This window comes from Salmo trutta, chromosome 35 (genome assembly GCF_901001165.1).
Source record: "Salmo trutta chromosome 35, fSalTru1.1, whole genome shotgun sequence".
Taxonomy (NCBI): Eukaryota; Metazoa; Chordata; class Actinopteri; order Salmoniformes; family Salmonidae; genus Salmo; species Salmo trutta.
Window position 1 is genome coordinate 27,898,651 of NC_042991.1, and position 18,258 is coordinate 27,916,908.

The 18,258-nt window shown below is 42.4% G+C and overlaps 1 protein-coding gene across 3 annotated transcripts in view; it reads right to left on the reverse strand.

Moving 5' to 3' along the window:
- Nucleotides 1–4,986: 4,986 nt before the first annotated feature.
- LOC115174986 (probable E3 ubiquitin-protein ligase RNF144A-A) overlaps nt 4,987–18,258 on the reverse strand; it is a 41,757-nt gene continuing 28,485 nt past the window's right edge. For all 3 annotated transcript variants that reach the window (XM_029734080.1, XM_029734079.1, XM_029734081.1), the window contains 6 exons: nt 13,277–13,381; nt 12,933–12,993; nt 11,587–11,797; nt 10,656–10,803; nt 8,511–8,600; nt 4,987–6,696 (listed from right to left, as the gene is read on the reverse strand). In XM_029734080.1, the coding sequence (XP_029589940.1) occupies nt 6,565–6,696; nt 8,511–8,600; nt 10,656–10,803; nt 11,587–11,797; nt 12,933–12,993; nt 13,277–13,381 (747 nt within the window). In that variant the 3' untranslated portion in view covers nt 4,987–6,564. The remainder of the gene's footprint in view (nt 6,697–8,510; nt 8,601–10,655; nt 10,804–11,586; nt 11,798–12,932; nt 12,994–13,276; nt 13,382–18,258) is intronic.

Consider the following 18,258-nt stretch of genomic DNA (forward strand, 5'->3'; position numbering starts at 1 on the left):
CTGGGGGAGGCTGTATCGTGTCACTGGGGCTCTGAGGAGAGGGAGGCCACGGCTCTGACAGAATGACCAGCACCTGCCTCCACCAGCAGTCTGAATGGTGGCTGCCACACAGTGAGGAGGTAAGAGTGGCTGACTGCAACACTGAACACTATACACTGAGTCATTCAAAATAACAAAATGTATGAATAAAGAAGAGACCTGCTTCCCAGAGAACTTTCAACACGGGTTTGACTGCCTATCTGTTTGGTTATACATGATTGACAAAAAGGACAATAAGGATACAGGCTAGCTTTACATGTATTTGTTAAGCCTAATTTACATTTTATGTATGTACACAATGCAAGAATGCAATTAGCTACGGAAAATGCCAATCAAGTGTGCTTGGGCCAAATATATAATTGCGGGGCTGCATGTTGCAGGATCGCCATTTTGCATAGCTTATTTTTGTTACTGCGTTGCATACGGCATTGGATATAAAACAGGCTTTAAATAAACAGTAAGATCATTTAATTGACAACCTATCATTTCATCAGTATTACATAACTACATCTAAAGGCTGACATGGTACTTCCACATCAGTTATCAAAGTCTTTACTTATGTATTGTTTAGTATGTGTTTAGTGTTGTTTAGTGTTGTTTAGTGTTGTTAAGAATGTGTTTAGTGTTGCTTAGTATGTGTTTAGTGTGTGTTTAGTATGTGTTTAGTATTGTTTAGTGTGTGTTTGGTATTGTTTAGTATGTGTTTGGTATTGTTTAGTATGTGTTTAGTATTGTTTATGTGTTTAGTATTGTTTAGTATTGTTTAATATGTTTAGTGTGTGTTTAGTGTTGTTTAGTATGTGTTTATTATGAGTTTAGTATGTGTTTAGTATGTGTGTAGTATGTGTTTAGTGTTGTTAGTATGTGTTTTGTGTTGTTTAATATTGTTTAGTATGTGTTTGGTGTTGTTTAGTATTGTTTAGTATGTGTTTAGTGTTGTTTAGTATTGTTTAGTACGTGTTTAGTGTTGTTAGTGTGTGTTTAGTGTTGTTTAGTATGTGTTTGGTATTGTTTAGTATGTGTTTAGTGTTGTTTAGTATTGTTTAGATTGTTTAGTATTGTTTAGTATGTGTTTAGTGTTGTTAGTGTGTGTTTAGTGTTGTTTAGTATGTGTTTGGTATTGTTTAGTATGTGTTTAGTGTTGTTTGATATTGTTTAGAATGTGTTTAGTGTTGTTTAGTATGTGTTTAGTGTTGTTTAGTATGTGTTTAGAATGTGTTTAGTATGTGTTTCGTGTTGTTTAGTATGTGTTTAGTGTTGTTTAGTATGTGTTTAGTATGTGTTTAGTGTTGTTTAGTATTGTTTAGTATTGTTTAGTATGTGTGTAGTATTGTTTAGTATGTGTTTAGTGTTGTTTAGTGTGTGTTTACTATTGTTTAGTATGTGTTTAGTATTGTTTAGTATGTGTTTGGTGTTGTTTAGTATGTGTTTCATGTTGTTTAGTATGTGTTTAGTATTGTTTAGTGTGTGTTTACTATTGTTTAGTATGTGTTTAGTATTGTTTAGTATGTGTTTAGTATTGTTTAGTATGTGTTTAGTATTGTTTAGTATGTGTTTAGTATTGTTTAGTATGTGTTTAGTATTGTTTAGTAGGTATCATTCTGTCGCAGCTATTTGTTCCTTAAGACCAAACACTGCCTCCATCTCTGCCCACCCAGGTTTTCTAATCCGGCTGGTTCAACAGATTGGCAGAATACAAAATGTGGTGAGGGGCTCCGTAATGGAGATAAAATGCTCTGCTTTGATCCATGTTCACTTTGTCCCCCCATCCCCCTCTCGCACATGTGCTTGTCAGAGTCTATGACAGTCAATGGCCAAGTTGTACCTCTGGCTGCTTGAACTCAGGCCAAGCCAGGGAGGGTTGTAATGGTAGGCTGTCCAGAGGCTCCCGCAGCTCACCTGGGGATATGAAGTCCCTCAGTTCCAGCTCTCTGCTCACTCCTGCTGTTCTGCTGTGAATTCTGTGAAGGTTTTGGTTGGAGGATATTCTGCAAATGAATGAAAGAATAAAAGGGAGAGATATTCTGTGAGCGGGATTTTAGTGAAAAACAGAAAGTAAACAGGGAACATTATACAGTCACAAAGTTAAGGGACCATGTGAGCAATTGGGCACATTATTAGATGCAGTGGTTACATAACAAAATCCAAACTAAGGATGCCCTCTTGTGGCTGTAAAACAGTATTTCAGCTCCCTATTCCCAACTTCCACCCTCAATATTTCACTCATAGATTGAAACCAAGAGGCAGTAAACACACCACTCCTTTGTACCAGCATTGTCTTCAACATCTCTAGTTAGATAACAACATGGGATATAGCCTCTGATGGTGAGTTCTGTCGTTCTGTGTGCACCGGAGTGAACATCGTAGCGCTGCTGTGTTCCTGTGTGGTGTGTAGTTCAGGTCCGGACAGATGGCCGAGGTAGTTGGTGGAAAGGCACATGAATTGATTAGGTTTGGTGTTGAACTGTTGCCGTGAGAGGCAGCTGCCCACCTGCCCCTGCGGGTCCCTGTGCCAGACCATGCGTGGTCCAGGGACACAGAACTAGATGCCCGGATTAGAACACACACAGCAGATGTTGAAGTCCCGCCAAACCCTGTCTTGGGCTGGGGGAGCCTGTTCGTATCAAGAGGTCCGGAGTGTGTTAGGTCTGCTCTTCAAATTATTGACTGTAGTGGGGCAGAGGATGGCGGTATGTCTGTGTACTGTGTTTTCAATGTGGTTATTTCTCAGGGATAAACAGTATTAGAGTGGTGACATTGTGGTTTTCATAAAGCATGTATTAAAACATCTATGTTACCATAACGTTTGAATAATATAGTCTAACTGTACGTTATTTGTAGTCCCACTGTATATTGCACTACTCCACTCTATTGATGATAGTAGAGAGTACTGCATTGAAACATCTGATCTTCCTTTCCCTTTGCAGTTCTTTGTTTTCATTTCAACAACTTTCTACTTGTGATGTGCAAGACGCCTTGCACAAGATTGGTGTGCATAACAAATTGATTGATGATGTGCTTGATCCTTTCTTGCTGCAGCTTTCTGTTCCTCTGACTGCAGAATCTTTAACACATATTTTTTACTTTACAATTATTTCTGGTACCATCCCCAGAGTCTGAAAGGAGGCCCATATACTCTCCCTGCTATTCTGTTTATTATCTATCCTGATTGCCTAGTCACTTTCACCCCTACCTACATATTATACCTGGTACCCTTGCACAGTGACTCGTTACCGGTACTCCTTCTATATAGCCTCGTTAATGTTATTTTATTGTATTACTATTTACCTTTTTTATTTAGCAATTTAATATTCTTTTTTTAAACTCTGCATTGTTGGGAAATGGCTCGTAAGTAAGCATTTCACGGTAAAGTCTACACCTGTTGCATTCGGCACGTGACAGGTAAAATTTGATTTCATTCACTCAAAGCACATAACCAAGAATACCTGCTAACAGAACAAGCTACATGTGCTTTTTTATTTAAAGTATGTGGTGTTACAAACAAATGTACAGTATGTAAACATCTGAACAGGAACTTAAATGGATATTTCTGGGTTTTGGCAATGCTAACTAGCATTAGCGCAATGACTGGAAGTCTATGGTATCAGCTAGCATGCATGGCGTTAAGGCTAGATAGCAACATCCTTCAAACTGCACGCAGAGACATAAAAATGCTATTCCCGAGTTTATCTGACTCTGGGGAAGTAGATGAAGGGCCTGATTGCCAAAATCCAGAAGTATCCATTTAACATAACAGAACTCATGTGCAGAAATGCTACAGTAACAAAGCTGTTCTTCATACAGTTTAAATATAATTAGTTGAGTGCAATGCAATATTCTTTAAACATAAAACCCCCTAAATACAACAAAATGAAGAAGTTAAAATGTAAGTGAACACACACTACAAGTGGTCCTGACCTAGACATCTTAAAGGATAATTTTGGCTACATTTGACTCCAAAAACTTGACCACCAATTATAAATAAGCCTATTAGCCTGTTCCCCCCTAACACACACAAACCTCATTTCTCAGATAAGTCTCCTAAGCTATATTGACCCAATTGCTGCTATAAAACTGGACCAGGATGTGTTGAGCCCATATTTGGAGTCTGACTCAATTGGTCAGGTTTTGTGACAGAATACCGTGAAATGATCAATTAAGCAGTACATTTAAAAATTCTAAATCATATCATGGAAATACATCCATATTAATCTCGTCCACTTGCGGCTCTCGCTCTGTCGTAGCACCTGAACCTGGGGACAAGGATATATCCATGTACAAAAAACAATGTGATAGAATACTTTTACACTTTTAAAACCCAGAATGTACAAAAAACAAAAAACAATGTGATAGAATACTTTTACACTTTTAAAACCCAGAATGTACACCATTGTCATTGTCACAGAATTCTTTAAAGTAAAGCTACTATTCTGATATTTTTCTATCTACAAAAATACAACACGCAAGCAATGAAGTCTTTCTAAACATAATTGGTGTTGAGAGTAACAGGAGAATGCTAGTAGTACATGTGACAAATTGTAGGATAAATAACAGTAGTGTTCAGAATTGTACAATATCATATAAGAGCATTTTGGTAAAAAGGGAGTGTCACACTCATATCAAAGTAGATTTGAAAGGCATTTTGTGGCACCTTGACTACCTCAACTCATCTGCATTGTCTAATATAAGATGGTTAGTTTAACTCATTAAAGGGTAAAGGGGTTTCCCTGCTAGTGTAATGGCTGTTGTAGAGAGGGGACCAAAGCGCAGCGTGGTAAGTGCTCATGGTTTTATTCCACTATGAAACAAAATAACAAAACAAAAACAAGCCAACCGTTCTGTCCGCTACAGAAAACTAAACAGAAAACATCTACCCACAAACACAGGTGGGAAAAGGCTGCCTAAGTATGATTCCTAATCAGAGACAACGATAGACAGCTGCCTCTGATTAGGAACCATACTCGGCCCAAAACAAAGAAATACAAAACATAGAATGCCCACCCCACACCCTGACCTAACAAAAAAGAGAAATAAACCGTCTCTCTCAGGTCAGGGCGTGACAGCTAGTAAATATAACAGACGGAGGTTGAGCTGCTACAGAATGGGTTATTTGGTGGACATTAGCACTTGTGACCAGGGTTGGGGTCAATCCTTTTCATTCAGTCAATTCAAGAAGTAAATTGAAATTCCAATTCCAAATATTTCTCATAAAGAAGCAATGAGGAAAATTGAAATTGGAATTTCAGTTATCTTCCTGAATTGATTTAACTGAAATGGAATCGACTCCAACCCTGCTTGCTACATCTGGGTGGGCTGTACTGTTTATTCCACTGTGTTGATAGAAATACTGAAAGATCAATGTTATACCATTCACTCTCGATTTTAGCAAATTATTCTCTGGTAAATAGTTGCAAAGGAAGTTTGCACATTTACACATATTTTTCTTCAGGAGAACGGGCAGTAAATTCAAGATGGTGGTAAAGTTGACTCCTTATAATCTGAGTAGATTATACAACATCCTCAAGCATATAGTAGACATGCATCCTGTAGGTTATGTTGAACAATAGTCTCATCTTTTATCTGACAAATCTTTCCCAGCAAGTCTATAATAGAAAACAAAACTTTCAAAATATATTTGAGGGACGTTGTGAATCCTCAGAGATTTACATGATACAAACAGATAATCTGAAATGGTTTTCTCTGATGAGATCCTCAGAGATTTACATGATACAAACAGATAATCTGAAATGGTTTTCTCTGATGAGATCCTCAGAGATTTACATGATACAAACAGATAATCTGAAAAGGTTTTCTCTGATGAGATCCTTGATATTGTTTATGTTCTTATACAAAGCTCAAGAGCTGAAGAGGGAGAACCGGCTGGTAAGTAAATAATCCAAATTACACCCTATTCCCTAAATAGTGCACTACTTTTAACCAGAGCCTTATGGGTCCTGGTCAGAAATAGTGCACTGTATAGGGAATATGTTGTCACTTGGGACACAGCATCTACCCTTATAGGAGACTTCCACATTCTGTGGCTGATAGCCAAGGCTGCTCCCTCCAAATATACCCACATTTTATTTGCAGTCCCCCAAACAAGCACCAAGACAGTTGTACAAATAACCTTAACCTTGAACCTGACACACATAGACAGAGCTATAACCACCAATCACAGATTGACCTCTGAAGCAACAACCAACCCAGCCAAACATTGGTTCTGTTCTCTGTTCTCCTCGCCTCTGCAGGCCCGGTCCTTCTTAACACATCACATCAAAACCACACTGTTCCGAGTGTCCCCTCAACCCAATTTGCTGGCTCCGCCCAAAGTCAATGTTCCTCATCCACTTGCACTGCGCTGCCCCAGCGACAAACCCATCCATCCCTAAGAGTCCTCTGGGCCGATGGGCGGGATTAAAACACTGTAAGGAGTGGATGACTAACCAAACACCCTGTCCATCAACAGGCCTGGTGCCCCTGTCTGTCAGGTGAGCTGACATGACCCTGTGTCCAGGGCGGGGTTGGTTAGGTAGGCAGAGGATCGTCATCTCCTTTACTGCATTTACACTTGCAGCACAGAACAAAGGGTGTGGCTAGGAGGAGGAAGGGAGAGGCCACCAGTAGGAGCAGACCGAAGCCAGCGAATATCCCCACCACCTGGAGAGAGAAAGAGAGCGAGAGTGAGAGAGAGAGAGAGAGAGAGAGAGAGAGAGAAGCACTAACGAGAGAGAGAGAGAGAGAGGCACTAGAGAGAGAGAGAGAGAGCAAGAGAGAGTGAGAGAGCAATAGAGAGCCACTAGCGGGAAAGAGAGAGAGCGAGACAGAGCAAGAGCGAGAGAGAGAGCAAGTGGAAGTGAATGATTTTACCACATACACACATTAACAATCAACCAATTGTATGTAAGCCCTTTTTACGTCACCAGTTGAACCATGGGATTCATGAGGTGCTTGTTTTAACCCAGACATCACATAGACACCGGAGGGAAGTGATGTACAGTAGTACAATGATGCATCAACACAACATTATTCAATCTTTCACTTGCCCATGCAGTAGTACACTGAATATCCACAAGGTGGCAGTAGTTCCTCAAACATAAATCTACATTGTGACAGACAGGATTGGCAAACATACAGTGTTTCTGATAGTGGAGGCTTCTTAGATATTTATTGATGAAGCAGTTAGGCGTTAGACCTACAGAGGAACTAGTGTGGCCAGACACATTCAAACACTTATCAAATCATATTTTTACAATTGTTGTCCATATGTTGTCTTAGACCTCCTCCTAGACCTCCTTCCACGGTGACAGGCGGATAGTATGAAAACAAGGACCTGGAACTGGACAGGCAGGTGGGGGCTAGGTCTACATACAGTTGAAGTCAGAAGTTTACATACATCTTAGCCAAATACATTTAAACTCAGTTTTTCACAATTCCTGACATTTAATCCTAGTAAAAATTGTCTTAGGTCAGTTAGGATCGCCACTTTATTTTAAGAATGTGAAATGTCAGAATAATAGCAGAAATAATATTTATTTCAGCTTTTATTTCTTTCATCACATTCCCAGTGGGTCAGAAGTTTACATACACTCAATTAGTATTTGGTAGCATTGTCTTTAAATTGTTTAACTTGGGTCTAACGTTTCAGTTAGCCTTCCACAAGCTTCCCACAATAAGTTGGGTGAATTTTGGCCCATTCCTCCTGATAGAGCTGGTGTAACTGATAGTCTGTCTTTTTTTATGGAGGTTTTGGAGCAGTGGCTTCTTCCTTGGTGAGCGGCATTTCAGGTTATGTCGAATATAGGACTCGTTTTACTGTGGGTACTGTGTTTCCTCCAGCATCTTCACAAGGCCCTTTGCTGTTGTTCTGGGATTGATTTGCACTTTTCGCACCAAAGTACGTTCATCTCTAGGAGACAGAACGCGTCTCCTTCCTGAGCGGTATGACGGCTGCTTGGATCCCATGGTGTTTATACTTGCGTACTATTGTTTGTACAGATGAACGTGGTACATTCAAGCATTCGGAAATTGCTCCCAATTTTTTTCTGAGGTCTTGGCTGATTTCTTTTGATTTTCCCATGATATCAAGCAAAGAGGAACTGAGTTTGAAGGTAGGCCTTGAAATACATCCACAGGTACACCTCCGATTGACTCAAAAGATGTCAATTAGCCTATCAGAAGCTTCTAAAGCCATGACATAATTTTCTGGAATTTTCCAAGCTGTTTAAAAGTCAACTTAGTGTATGTAAACTTCTGACCCACTGGAATTGTGATACAGTGATATTAAGTTAAATTATCGGTCTGTAAACAATTGTTGGAAGAATGTATGTAAACTTCCGACTTCAACTGTAGATACTGCTGCCACAGCTAACCTGTGTGATTGACTGGGTTCGAACCCGGAACTCCAGCATGCCAGACAATTGTTATCCCGCTGAGCTAAAGCCAACTAATGCCTAGTTTTTACAATACAGTACCTGTGTCCGGTGCCAGATCACTGAAGCTCTGGAGTGGCCCAGTTTGTTTCTGCACGGCCCTTTATCGTAGTGGATCAGGAGGAAGTCGTCCTGGAGAGAGAGAAAGAATCACTATCAGGGTTAAAGCCTGGATTAAATGTTTTAAAAGTCAGGGTTAAATGTGGGGGAAGGTCCACTAGAAAAATGGGCACTGGCCGAGATCATATGTACGTTTTGATAAGACACACTAAGATTAGACTTGTTTTGGTATTTTCTGTTCAAATTGTTATCTATTGAATTATACATTCAGAATTCACCGATAAATTGACCCACGTGGAAATCTAAAAGCAAAGAAACCATAAATGACATGGTAATTGCCTAAATACAATTATTTCCATGACAGAATGAGAAAATTCACCTGAAAGCTTTTGGACATCAGAGCAATGTTGATGGAATCCTATTTGAGTCAGAAACAGATACTCATGTGATATGTAAGATATAAAAAACCTTAACTATAATAAGTAACTATTGGAATCAAGACTTAAAAATAACTGAAATTGGCACAAGATGAAGGGAGTGTTGGAAAATAATGAACAAAATTACAATTTATAAAAATTAATCCAGTATAAACTGAAAGAGACAAAATTCACAAATTCTACAGCACAATGGCAGAGTCATGTCTTAAGTGTAAAACTAACAATGATTGAATAATGAATGCCTTCTGGGAGTGCTATAAAGACAAAAAAATGGAGTTAGAATGCTGGCTGTCAGAAGTTTTACAATGTACATTTATTTTGAATCTGTCTATCTGTATATTTCAAGGCATGGCATATGGAGGTGTGGAGAGATACCCAATGGGTTGGACAATATTGAAGAAGCTATTACTTAAATACTGTAAGTCAAATGATACCCCAACGTTAAGAGAATGTAAAAATCGAATGCTTTATTATTTCAATATAACTGGCTACAGACGGAAACAACATAACAAATATTTTAAGTCATATGGGGCAAGTTCTTCCAAGCATTGAAAACAACAATATATGTGGATACGTTGGGAATATGTGTGTCCAAGCGTGATGTCATTCATTTTTATTGAAAAGAATGTATAGAAATGTTAAGTTGTCTATTGTTTTTGCTATGTACGTTTTTGTTTATTGTAAAAACAGCAACAAAAAAGTGATTTGCCTCCAGAACAGCCTGAATTCTTTTGGGCATGGATTCTACAAGGTGTGGCGTTCCAACGTTGCTCAATTGGTATCAAGGGACCTAACGTGTGCCAGGAAAACATTCCCCACACCATTACACCACCGCCACCAGCCTGTACCGTTGACACCAGGCAGGATGGGTCCATGGACTCATGCTGCTTACGCCAAATCTTGACTCTGCCATCAGCATGACGCAACAGGAACTGGGCTTCGTCGAGCCAGGCGATGTTTTTCCACTCCTCAATTGTCTAATGTTGGTTATCGCATGCCCCCTGGAGCTGCTTCTTCTTGTGTTTAGCTGATAGGAGTGGAACCCGGTGTGGTCGTCTGCTGCAATAGCCCATCCGTGACAAGGACCGGAGAGTTATACATTCCCAGATGCCATTCTGCACACCACTGTTGTAATTCACTGTTATTTGCCTGTTTGTGGCCCGCCTGTTAGCTTGCAGGTTTCTTGCCATTCTCTTTCAACCTCTCTCATCAATAAGCTGTTTTTGCCCACAGGACTGCTGCTGACTGGATGTTTTTTGTTTGTTGCACTATTCTCGGTAAACCTTAGACACTGTTGTGCGTGAAAATCCCAGGAGGCCGTCCGTTTCTGAGATACTGGAAGCGGCGCACCGGGCACCGACAGTCATACCACGCTCAAAGTCGTTTTTGAGCGTGGTATGACTGTTTTGCACATTCTAACGTTCAATCGAACAGTAACTGAATGCCTCGATGCCTGTCTGCCTGCTTTATATAGCAAGCCAAGGTCACGTGACTCACTGTAGGAGCAAACTATTTTTGTGAATGGGTTGGTGTGTACCTAATAAACTGTGGCAGTGGCATCACGTGTTTTACAAGCTCTGGTCACTGTGTGCAGGTTCCACACAATTCAATAGAACAATACTAAGTGTGTGTGTGTGTGTGTGTGTGTGTGTGTGTGTGTGTGTGTTCAGTGCTTATGGCTTCTACTCACGTCCAGAGACTCCAGGCAGTACCAGCAGAAGGCGTGCTTACAGTTCTTGCACATCATCTGAGCACAGCCCTCGTCCCTCTCGATGTACACCTTACACTTGGGACAGCACTTGATGGGCGCGTCGTCATCGTCGCTCTTGTAGAAGGAACTGGAAAACAATAATCATCAGGGGACAGGACATATATAGACCAGTACACACTGCACTGTCAAGGATAATAAGAGTGATACTAACAGCTAAACATCACTCCGTCATTGACTCTGTATTGGGCCGTGTTGTGTTCTTATTGTCTGTGATCTCATTGGACACATTGAAATAGAACCTTACCATCTTACAAAGCTTCAAAACGATTCCTTCCTACTGAACCCTACCCTGGTCCCTACTGAACCCTACCCTGGTCCCTACCAAACCCTACCCTGATCCAGGGTACAGTAGGCGAGTAGTAGTAGTAGTAGTAGTAGTAGTAGTAGTAGTAGTAGTAGTAGTAGTAGTACATGTGTTGCAGTAGTAGTAGGTGTCGTAGTAGTGGTAGTAATAGTAGGTGTTTTGTAGTAGTAGTGGTAGGTGTGTTGTAGTAGTAGTAGTAGTGGTAGTAGTAATGGTGGTAGTAGTAGTAGTAGTAAATGTGTTGTAGTAGTAGTAGTAGTAGTAGTAGAAGTAGTAGTATGTGTGTAGTAGTAGATGTGTTGTTGTAGTAGTATTAGTAGTAGTAGATGTGTAGTAGTTGATGTGTAGTAATAGTAGTAGTAGTAGTGGTAGTAGTACTAGTAGTAGTTGTAGTAGTAGTAGTAGTTGTGTAGTAGTTGATGTGTAGTAATAGTAGTAGTAGTAGTGGTAGTAGTACTAGTAGTAGTTGTAGTAGTAGTAGTAGCTGTGTTGTAGTGTTGTAGGTGTGTTTGTAATGGTAGCAGTAGTAGTAATATTGTAGCCTACCTGGTCTCCCCGGGTAGGAAGGTGATGATGGGCATGTTGTCCTGGCAGGCCTGTCCTTTATGCCAGCTGGCCTGACAGGCTGAGCAGAACTCCAACCTGCACACCGAGCACTGGACCAGCTGTGCCAGCGCCACTTCCCCCTCCTTCAGTTGGCACACTGCCTGGCATGACGTGGACGGGCACCAGGTTCGACAGGGGTCCAGCAGCACCTCTGTGGAATACACACAGGGACAGGGTCGTATTCATTAAAGGACATTGTAACAAAACGTTTTGCAGTGGAAAACTAAAATTTGTATTGGATGAGTTCAGGTAGTCCTTCCCTGTTACAGCCCATTTTCCACCGTTTTCCTCCCATCACACATGGACAGAGCTATCTGATACCACAGAAACAGACTTCATGGTACAGTCAATATGGCCGCCGGTCTACCCATCACGGAACGTTGACTTAAAATGGGGAATCACGTACTAGTCATTCTATTTCTATGGCTGGGAGCTCATACCTCCACAGGAAACATGTTGGAACAGCACAGCCAATAGAGAAACATGTAGAACAAGGCTACCAGCACAGCTTCTGAAGCCATTTCCACTTCTCCATCTTTGGCATCTCAATAAAAGCTATTCTGATATACAGTATGATTCTGTGTCCTGGCTTGATCTCCCTCTCATCACGATTATGCTAATCTTCTTGAACTCTTCTGTGGTCAGGAGTAAAAAATAAAAGCCTCACGCATCCAGTACAGAACATTTAACAACAACTGCTGTGTGTGTGATTGTGTGTGTGTTTTGTGTGTGTGTGTTTTGTGTGTGTATTCACTAAAATGTCAAAGTTCTCATCTACCATTATCCATGAGCCAGATGTCTTGGGATTGTTTTTCTGAAGCGGTTTCCAATTAAATCCTACACAAATCCAATGAAACTGAATTTGATTAGTTAAGATGGAGAGAAAAAGCTCCCAGCCTTCGGCTCTGTCTCTTCTTCTAACGGAGAGCCTTATGTCATCTGAACAGAGGCTAAGATAGGTCTAAAAGTAGAGGAGAAAGAAGACACATTACTGAATAAACAGTCCAGTGTCTCCCTTTTCTCTTCTCCTACAGCCTGTATGGTCAGTGTCAGGGTTAAGGTTTTAGGGTTACTGGGTCAGTGATCAGGGCTGTGACCTGTCCTGTGTCCACTCTCAGTCTCCTCTCTGTGAGTCTTATATAATGTTTTGAGATGTTAAGATAGGTCTACAGTGGAGGAGAGCGGGAGGGAGTCACATTGATAACTCGCTCTCTCTACTACCACATTGTGAATGGTCATGAGTCACCTGTCAGGGGTTAGAGGTCAAGGAAGTTGCCTGTACGCACCTCTCTCAAACTGCAGCCTCCTGTACCTCTGCATGCTCCCTACTGCCACCATGCATTCAATCTGCAAGAGAGAGACATACGTAGAGACATACACAGATATGGGTTACGTCTCTCATCACTCTGCTTGTTGCACTCTTGACCTGTTGAAGACGCATCCAGGTTGAATGGGAATAGAGACAAATAGCTACAGTACTTGGAGATCTCAGTGACAGTGTCTCAAATGGCACCCTATTCCCTACTTATAGGCCCTGATCAACAGTAGTGCACTACATAGGGAATAGGGTGCCATTTGGGATAGGCTTGGTGAGTTCAATGGGAAGCCTGGTAGGACTACTTTACTATACCTCATTCTCTAGCAGGTGACCTTGTTTTGGGCAGGCAGAGTCTGGGCAGCTAATAGTGGTTTCGAGGCCCTCTTTGATCAGAAGTTCCACATACTGCTTCAGGCACTGCAAGGAAGAAGCAGAGGAATTCAACTTGATTACAAAAATACAATGGATAGTGTGTGTCCCCCAAATTGCACCTCATCCCCAATATAGTGCACTACTTTTGAGCAGAGCAGGACAGAACAGTACAGGACAGAACAGTACAGGAAAGAACAGGACAGGACAGTACAGGACAGAACAGTACAGGAAAGAACAGGACAGGACAGAACAGTACAGAACAGTACAGGACAGAACAGTACAGGACAGAACAGAACAGGACAGGACAGGACAGAACAGTGCAGAACAGAACAGTACAGAGCAGTACAGAACAGTACAGTACAGGGCAGTTGAGAACAGTACAGAACAGGACAGAACAGTGCAGAATAGGACAGAACAGAACAGTACATGACAGTACAGGACAGAAAAGGGCAGAACCGTACAGAACAGTGCAGAACAGGGCAGAAAAGTGCAGAACAGAACAGTACAGAACAGGACAGAACAGTACAGCACAGGACAGCACAGGACAGAACAAGACAGAACAAGACAGTACAGAACAGGACAGGACAGAATAGAAAGGACAGAACAGGACAGAACAGTGCAGAACAGGACAGTACAGTACAGAACAGTGCAGAACAGGACAGAACAGGACAGAACAGTGCAGAACAGGACAGTACAGAACAGTGCAGAACAGGACAGAACAGGACAGAACAGTGCAGAACAGGACAGTACAGAACAGTGCAGAACAGTACAGTACAGCACAGAACAGTGCAGAACAGAACAGTACAGGACAGTGCAGAACAGGACAGAACTGTGCAGAACAGTGCAGAACAGGACAGAACTGTGCAGAACAGTACAGGACAGAACAGGACCGTACAGAACAGTGTAGAACAGGGCAGAAAAGTGCAGAACAGAACAGGACAGTACAGAACAGGACAGTACAGAACAGTACAGAACAGTCCAGAACAGGACATAACAGTGCAGAACAGGACAGTACAGTACAGGACAGAACAGGACAGAACAGTACAGAACAGAACAGTGCAGAACAGTACAGAACAGTGCAGAACAGAGCAGAACAGAACAGTGCAGAACAGGACAGTACAGTACAGAACAGGACAGAACAGTACAGAACAGAACAGTGCAGAACAGTACAGAACAGTGCAGAACAGAGCAGAACAGGGCAGAACAGTGCAGAACAGTAGTGTGTGTCCCCCAAATTGCACCTCATCCCCAATATAGTGCACTACTTTTGAGCAGAGCAGGACAGAACAGTACAGGACAGAACAGTACAGGAAAGAACAGGACAGGACAGTACAGAACAGTACAGGAAAGAACAGGACAGGACAGAACAGTACAGAATAGTACAGGACAGAACAGTACAGGACAGAACAGAACAGGACAGGACAGGACAGAACAGTGCAGAACAGAACAGTACAGAGCAGTACAGAACAGTACAGTACAGGACAGTTGAGAACAGTACAGAACAGGACAGAACAGTGCAGAATAGGACAGAACAGAACAGTACATGACAGTACAGGACAGAAAAGGGCAGAACCGTACAGAACAGTGCAGAACAGGGCAGAAAAGTGCAGAACAGAACAGTTCAGAACAGGACAGAACAGTACAGCACAGGACAGCACAGGACAGAACAAGACAGAACAAGACAGAACAAGACAGTACAGAACAGGACAGGACAGAATAGAAAGGACAGAACAGGACAGAACAGTGCAGAACAGGACAGTACAGTACAGAACAGTGCAGAACAGTACAGTACAGCACAGAACAGTGCAGAACAGAACAGTACAGGACAGTGCAGAACAGGACAGAACTGTGCAGAACAGTGCAGAACAGGACAGAACTGTGCAGAACAGTACAGGACAGAACAGGACCGTACAGAACAGTGTAGAACAGGGCAGAAAAGTGCAGAACAGAACAGGACAGTACAGAACAGGACAGTACAGAACAGTACAGAACAGTCCAGAACAGGACATAACAGTGCAGAACAGGACAGTACAGTACAGGACAGAACAGGACAGAACAGTACAGAACAGTACAGAACAGTGCAGAACAGAGCAGAACAGGACAGAACAGTGCAGAACAGGACAGTACAGTACAGAACAGGACAGAACAGTACAGAACAGAACAGTGCAGAACAGTACAGAACAGTGCAGAACAGAGCAGAACAGGGCAGAACAGTGCAGAACAGTACAGAACAGTACAGGACAGAACAGGCCAGAACAGTGCAGAACAGTGCAGAACAGTGCAGAACAGAGCAGTACAGAGCAGTACAGAGCAGTGCAGAACAGTGCAGAACAGTACAGAACAGTGCAGAACAGAACAATACAGGACAGTGCAGAACAGAACAGAACTGTGCAGAACAGTGCAGAACAGTACAGAACAGGACAGAACAGAACAGTGCAGAACAGTACAGGACAGAACAGGACCGTACAGAACAGTGTAGAACAGGGCAGAAAAGTGCAGAACAGTGCAGAACAGAACAGGACAGAACAGAACAGGACAGTCCAGAACAGTACAGAACAGTCCAGAACAGGACAGAACAGGACATAACAGTGCAGAACAGTACAGAACAGGACAGTACAGAACAGCGCAGAACAGGACAGAACAGTACAGCACAGAACAGTACAGCACAGGACAGAACAGTATAGCACAGTGGAGAATAGATCAGTATAGAACAGTACAGGACAGAACAGGACGGAACATTACAGTATAGAACAGTACAGGACAGTACAGAACAGGATGATACAGAACAGGCCAGGACAGAACTAGACAGTACAGGACAGTACAGGACAGAACATTACAGAACAGGACAGAACATTACAGAACAGGACAGTACAAAACAGGACAGAACAGGACAGTACAGAAAAGTACAGAACAGTACAGGACAGTACAGGACAGTACAGAGCAGTACAGGACAGAACAGGACAGTACAGAACAGTACAGGACAGAACAGAACAGGACAGTACAGGACAGTACAGAACAGTACAGGACAGAACAGGACAGTACAGAACAGTACAGAACAGGACAGTACAGAACGGTACAGGACAGAACAGGTTAGAACAGGAGGGTACAGAACAGTACAGGACAGAACAGGACAGTACAGAACAGTACAGAACAGGACAGTACAGAACGGTACAGGACAGAACAGGTTAGAACAGGAGGGTACAGAACAGTACAGGACAGTACAGGACAGTACATAACAGTACAGGACAGAACAGGACAGTACAGAACAGTACAGAACAGGACAGTACAGAACAGGACAGGACAGGACAGAACAGAAAAGTGCAGGACAGAACAGTACAGAATATGACAGAACAGAACAGTACAGAACAGTGCAGAACAGTGCAGAACAGTGCAGAACAGGACAGAACAGTGCAGAACAGTGCAGAACAGGACAGGACAGAACAGTACAGTACAGAACAGTAGAGAACACAACAGTACAGGACAGAACAGTACAGAACAGTAGAGAACACAACAGTACAGGACAGAACAGTGCAGAACAGGACAATACAGGACAGAACAGTACAGTACAGAACAGTAGAGAACACAACAGTACAGGACAGAACAGTACAGAACAGTACAGAACAGGACAGAACAGTACAGAATAGTGCAGAACAGAACAGGACAGAACAGGTCAGAGCAGAACAGAATAGTGCAGAACAGTACAGAACAGGACAGAACAGGACAGAACAGTGCAGAACAGTACAGAACAGTACAGAACAGTACAGCACAGTGCAGAACAGTACAGAACAGAACAGTACAGAACAGTACAGCACAGTGCAGAATAATACAGGACAGTACAGTACAGAACATTACAGAACAGGACAGAATAGGTCGGTACAGAACAGGGCAGAACAGGACAGTACAGAAAAGTACAGAACAGTGCAGGACAGTACAGAACAGGAGGGTACAGAACAGGACAGAACAGGAGGGTACAGAACAGGCAGAACAGGACAGTACAGGACAGTGCAGAACAGGACAGAACAGGACAGTACAGAAAAGTACAGGACAGTGCAGAACAGTACAGAACAGTACAGTGCAGAACAGGACAGAACAGGACAGTACAGAAAAGTACAGGACAGTGCAGAACAGTACAGAACAGTACAGGACAGTGCAGAACAGGACAGGACAGGACAGTACAGGACAGTACAGAACAGGACAGAACAGGGCAGAACAGGAGGGTACAGAACAGAACAGGACAGTACAGAACAGGACAGAACAGGACAAGACAGTACAGTACAGGACAGTGCAGAACAGGCCAGAACAGGTCAGTACAGGACAGGACAGTACAGAAGGGTACAGAACAGGACAGAACAGGACAGTACAGGACAGTACAGGACAGAACAATACAGGACAGTACAGGACAGTACAGAACAGGACAGAACAGTACAGAATAGTGCAGAACAGAACAGAACAGGACAGAACAGGACAAAGCAGAACAGAATAGTACAGGACAGAACAGGACAGAATAGTACAGAACAGTACAGAACAGTACAGCACAGTGCAGAACAGTACAGAACAGAACAGAACAGTACAGAACAGTACAGCACAGTGCAGAACAATACAGGACAGTACAGTACAGAACATTACAGAACAGGACAGAATAGGTCGGTACAGAACAGGGCAGAACAGGACAGTACAGAACAGTGCAGGACAGTACAGAACAGGAGGGTACAGAACAGGACAGAACAGGAGGGTACAGAACAGAACAGGACAGTACAGAACAGTACAGGACAGTGCAGAACAGGACAGAACAGGAGGGTACAGAACAGGCAGAACAGGACAGTACAGGACAGTGCAGAACAGGACAGGATAGGACAGTACAGGACAGGACAGTACAGAACAGTACAGGACAGTGCAGAACAGTACAGAACAGTACAGGACAG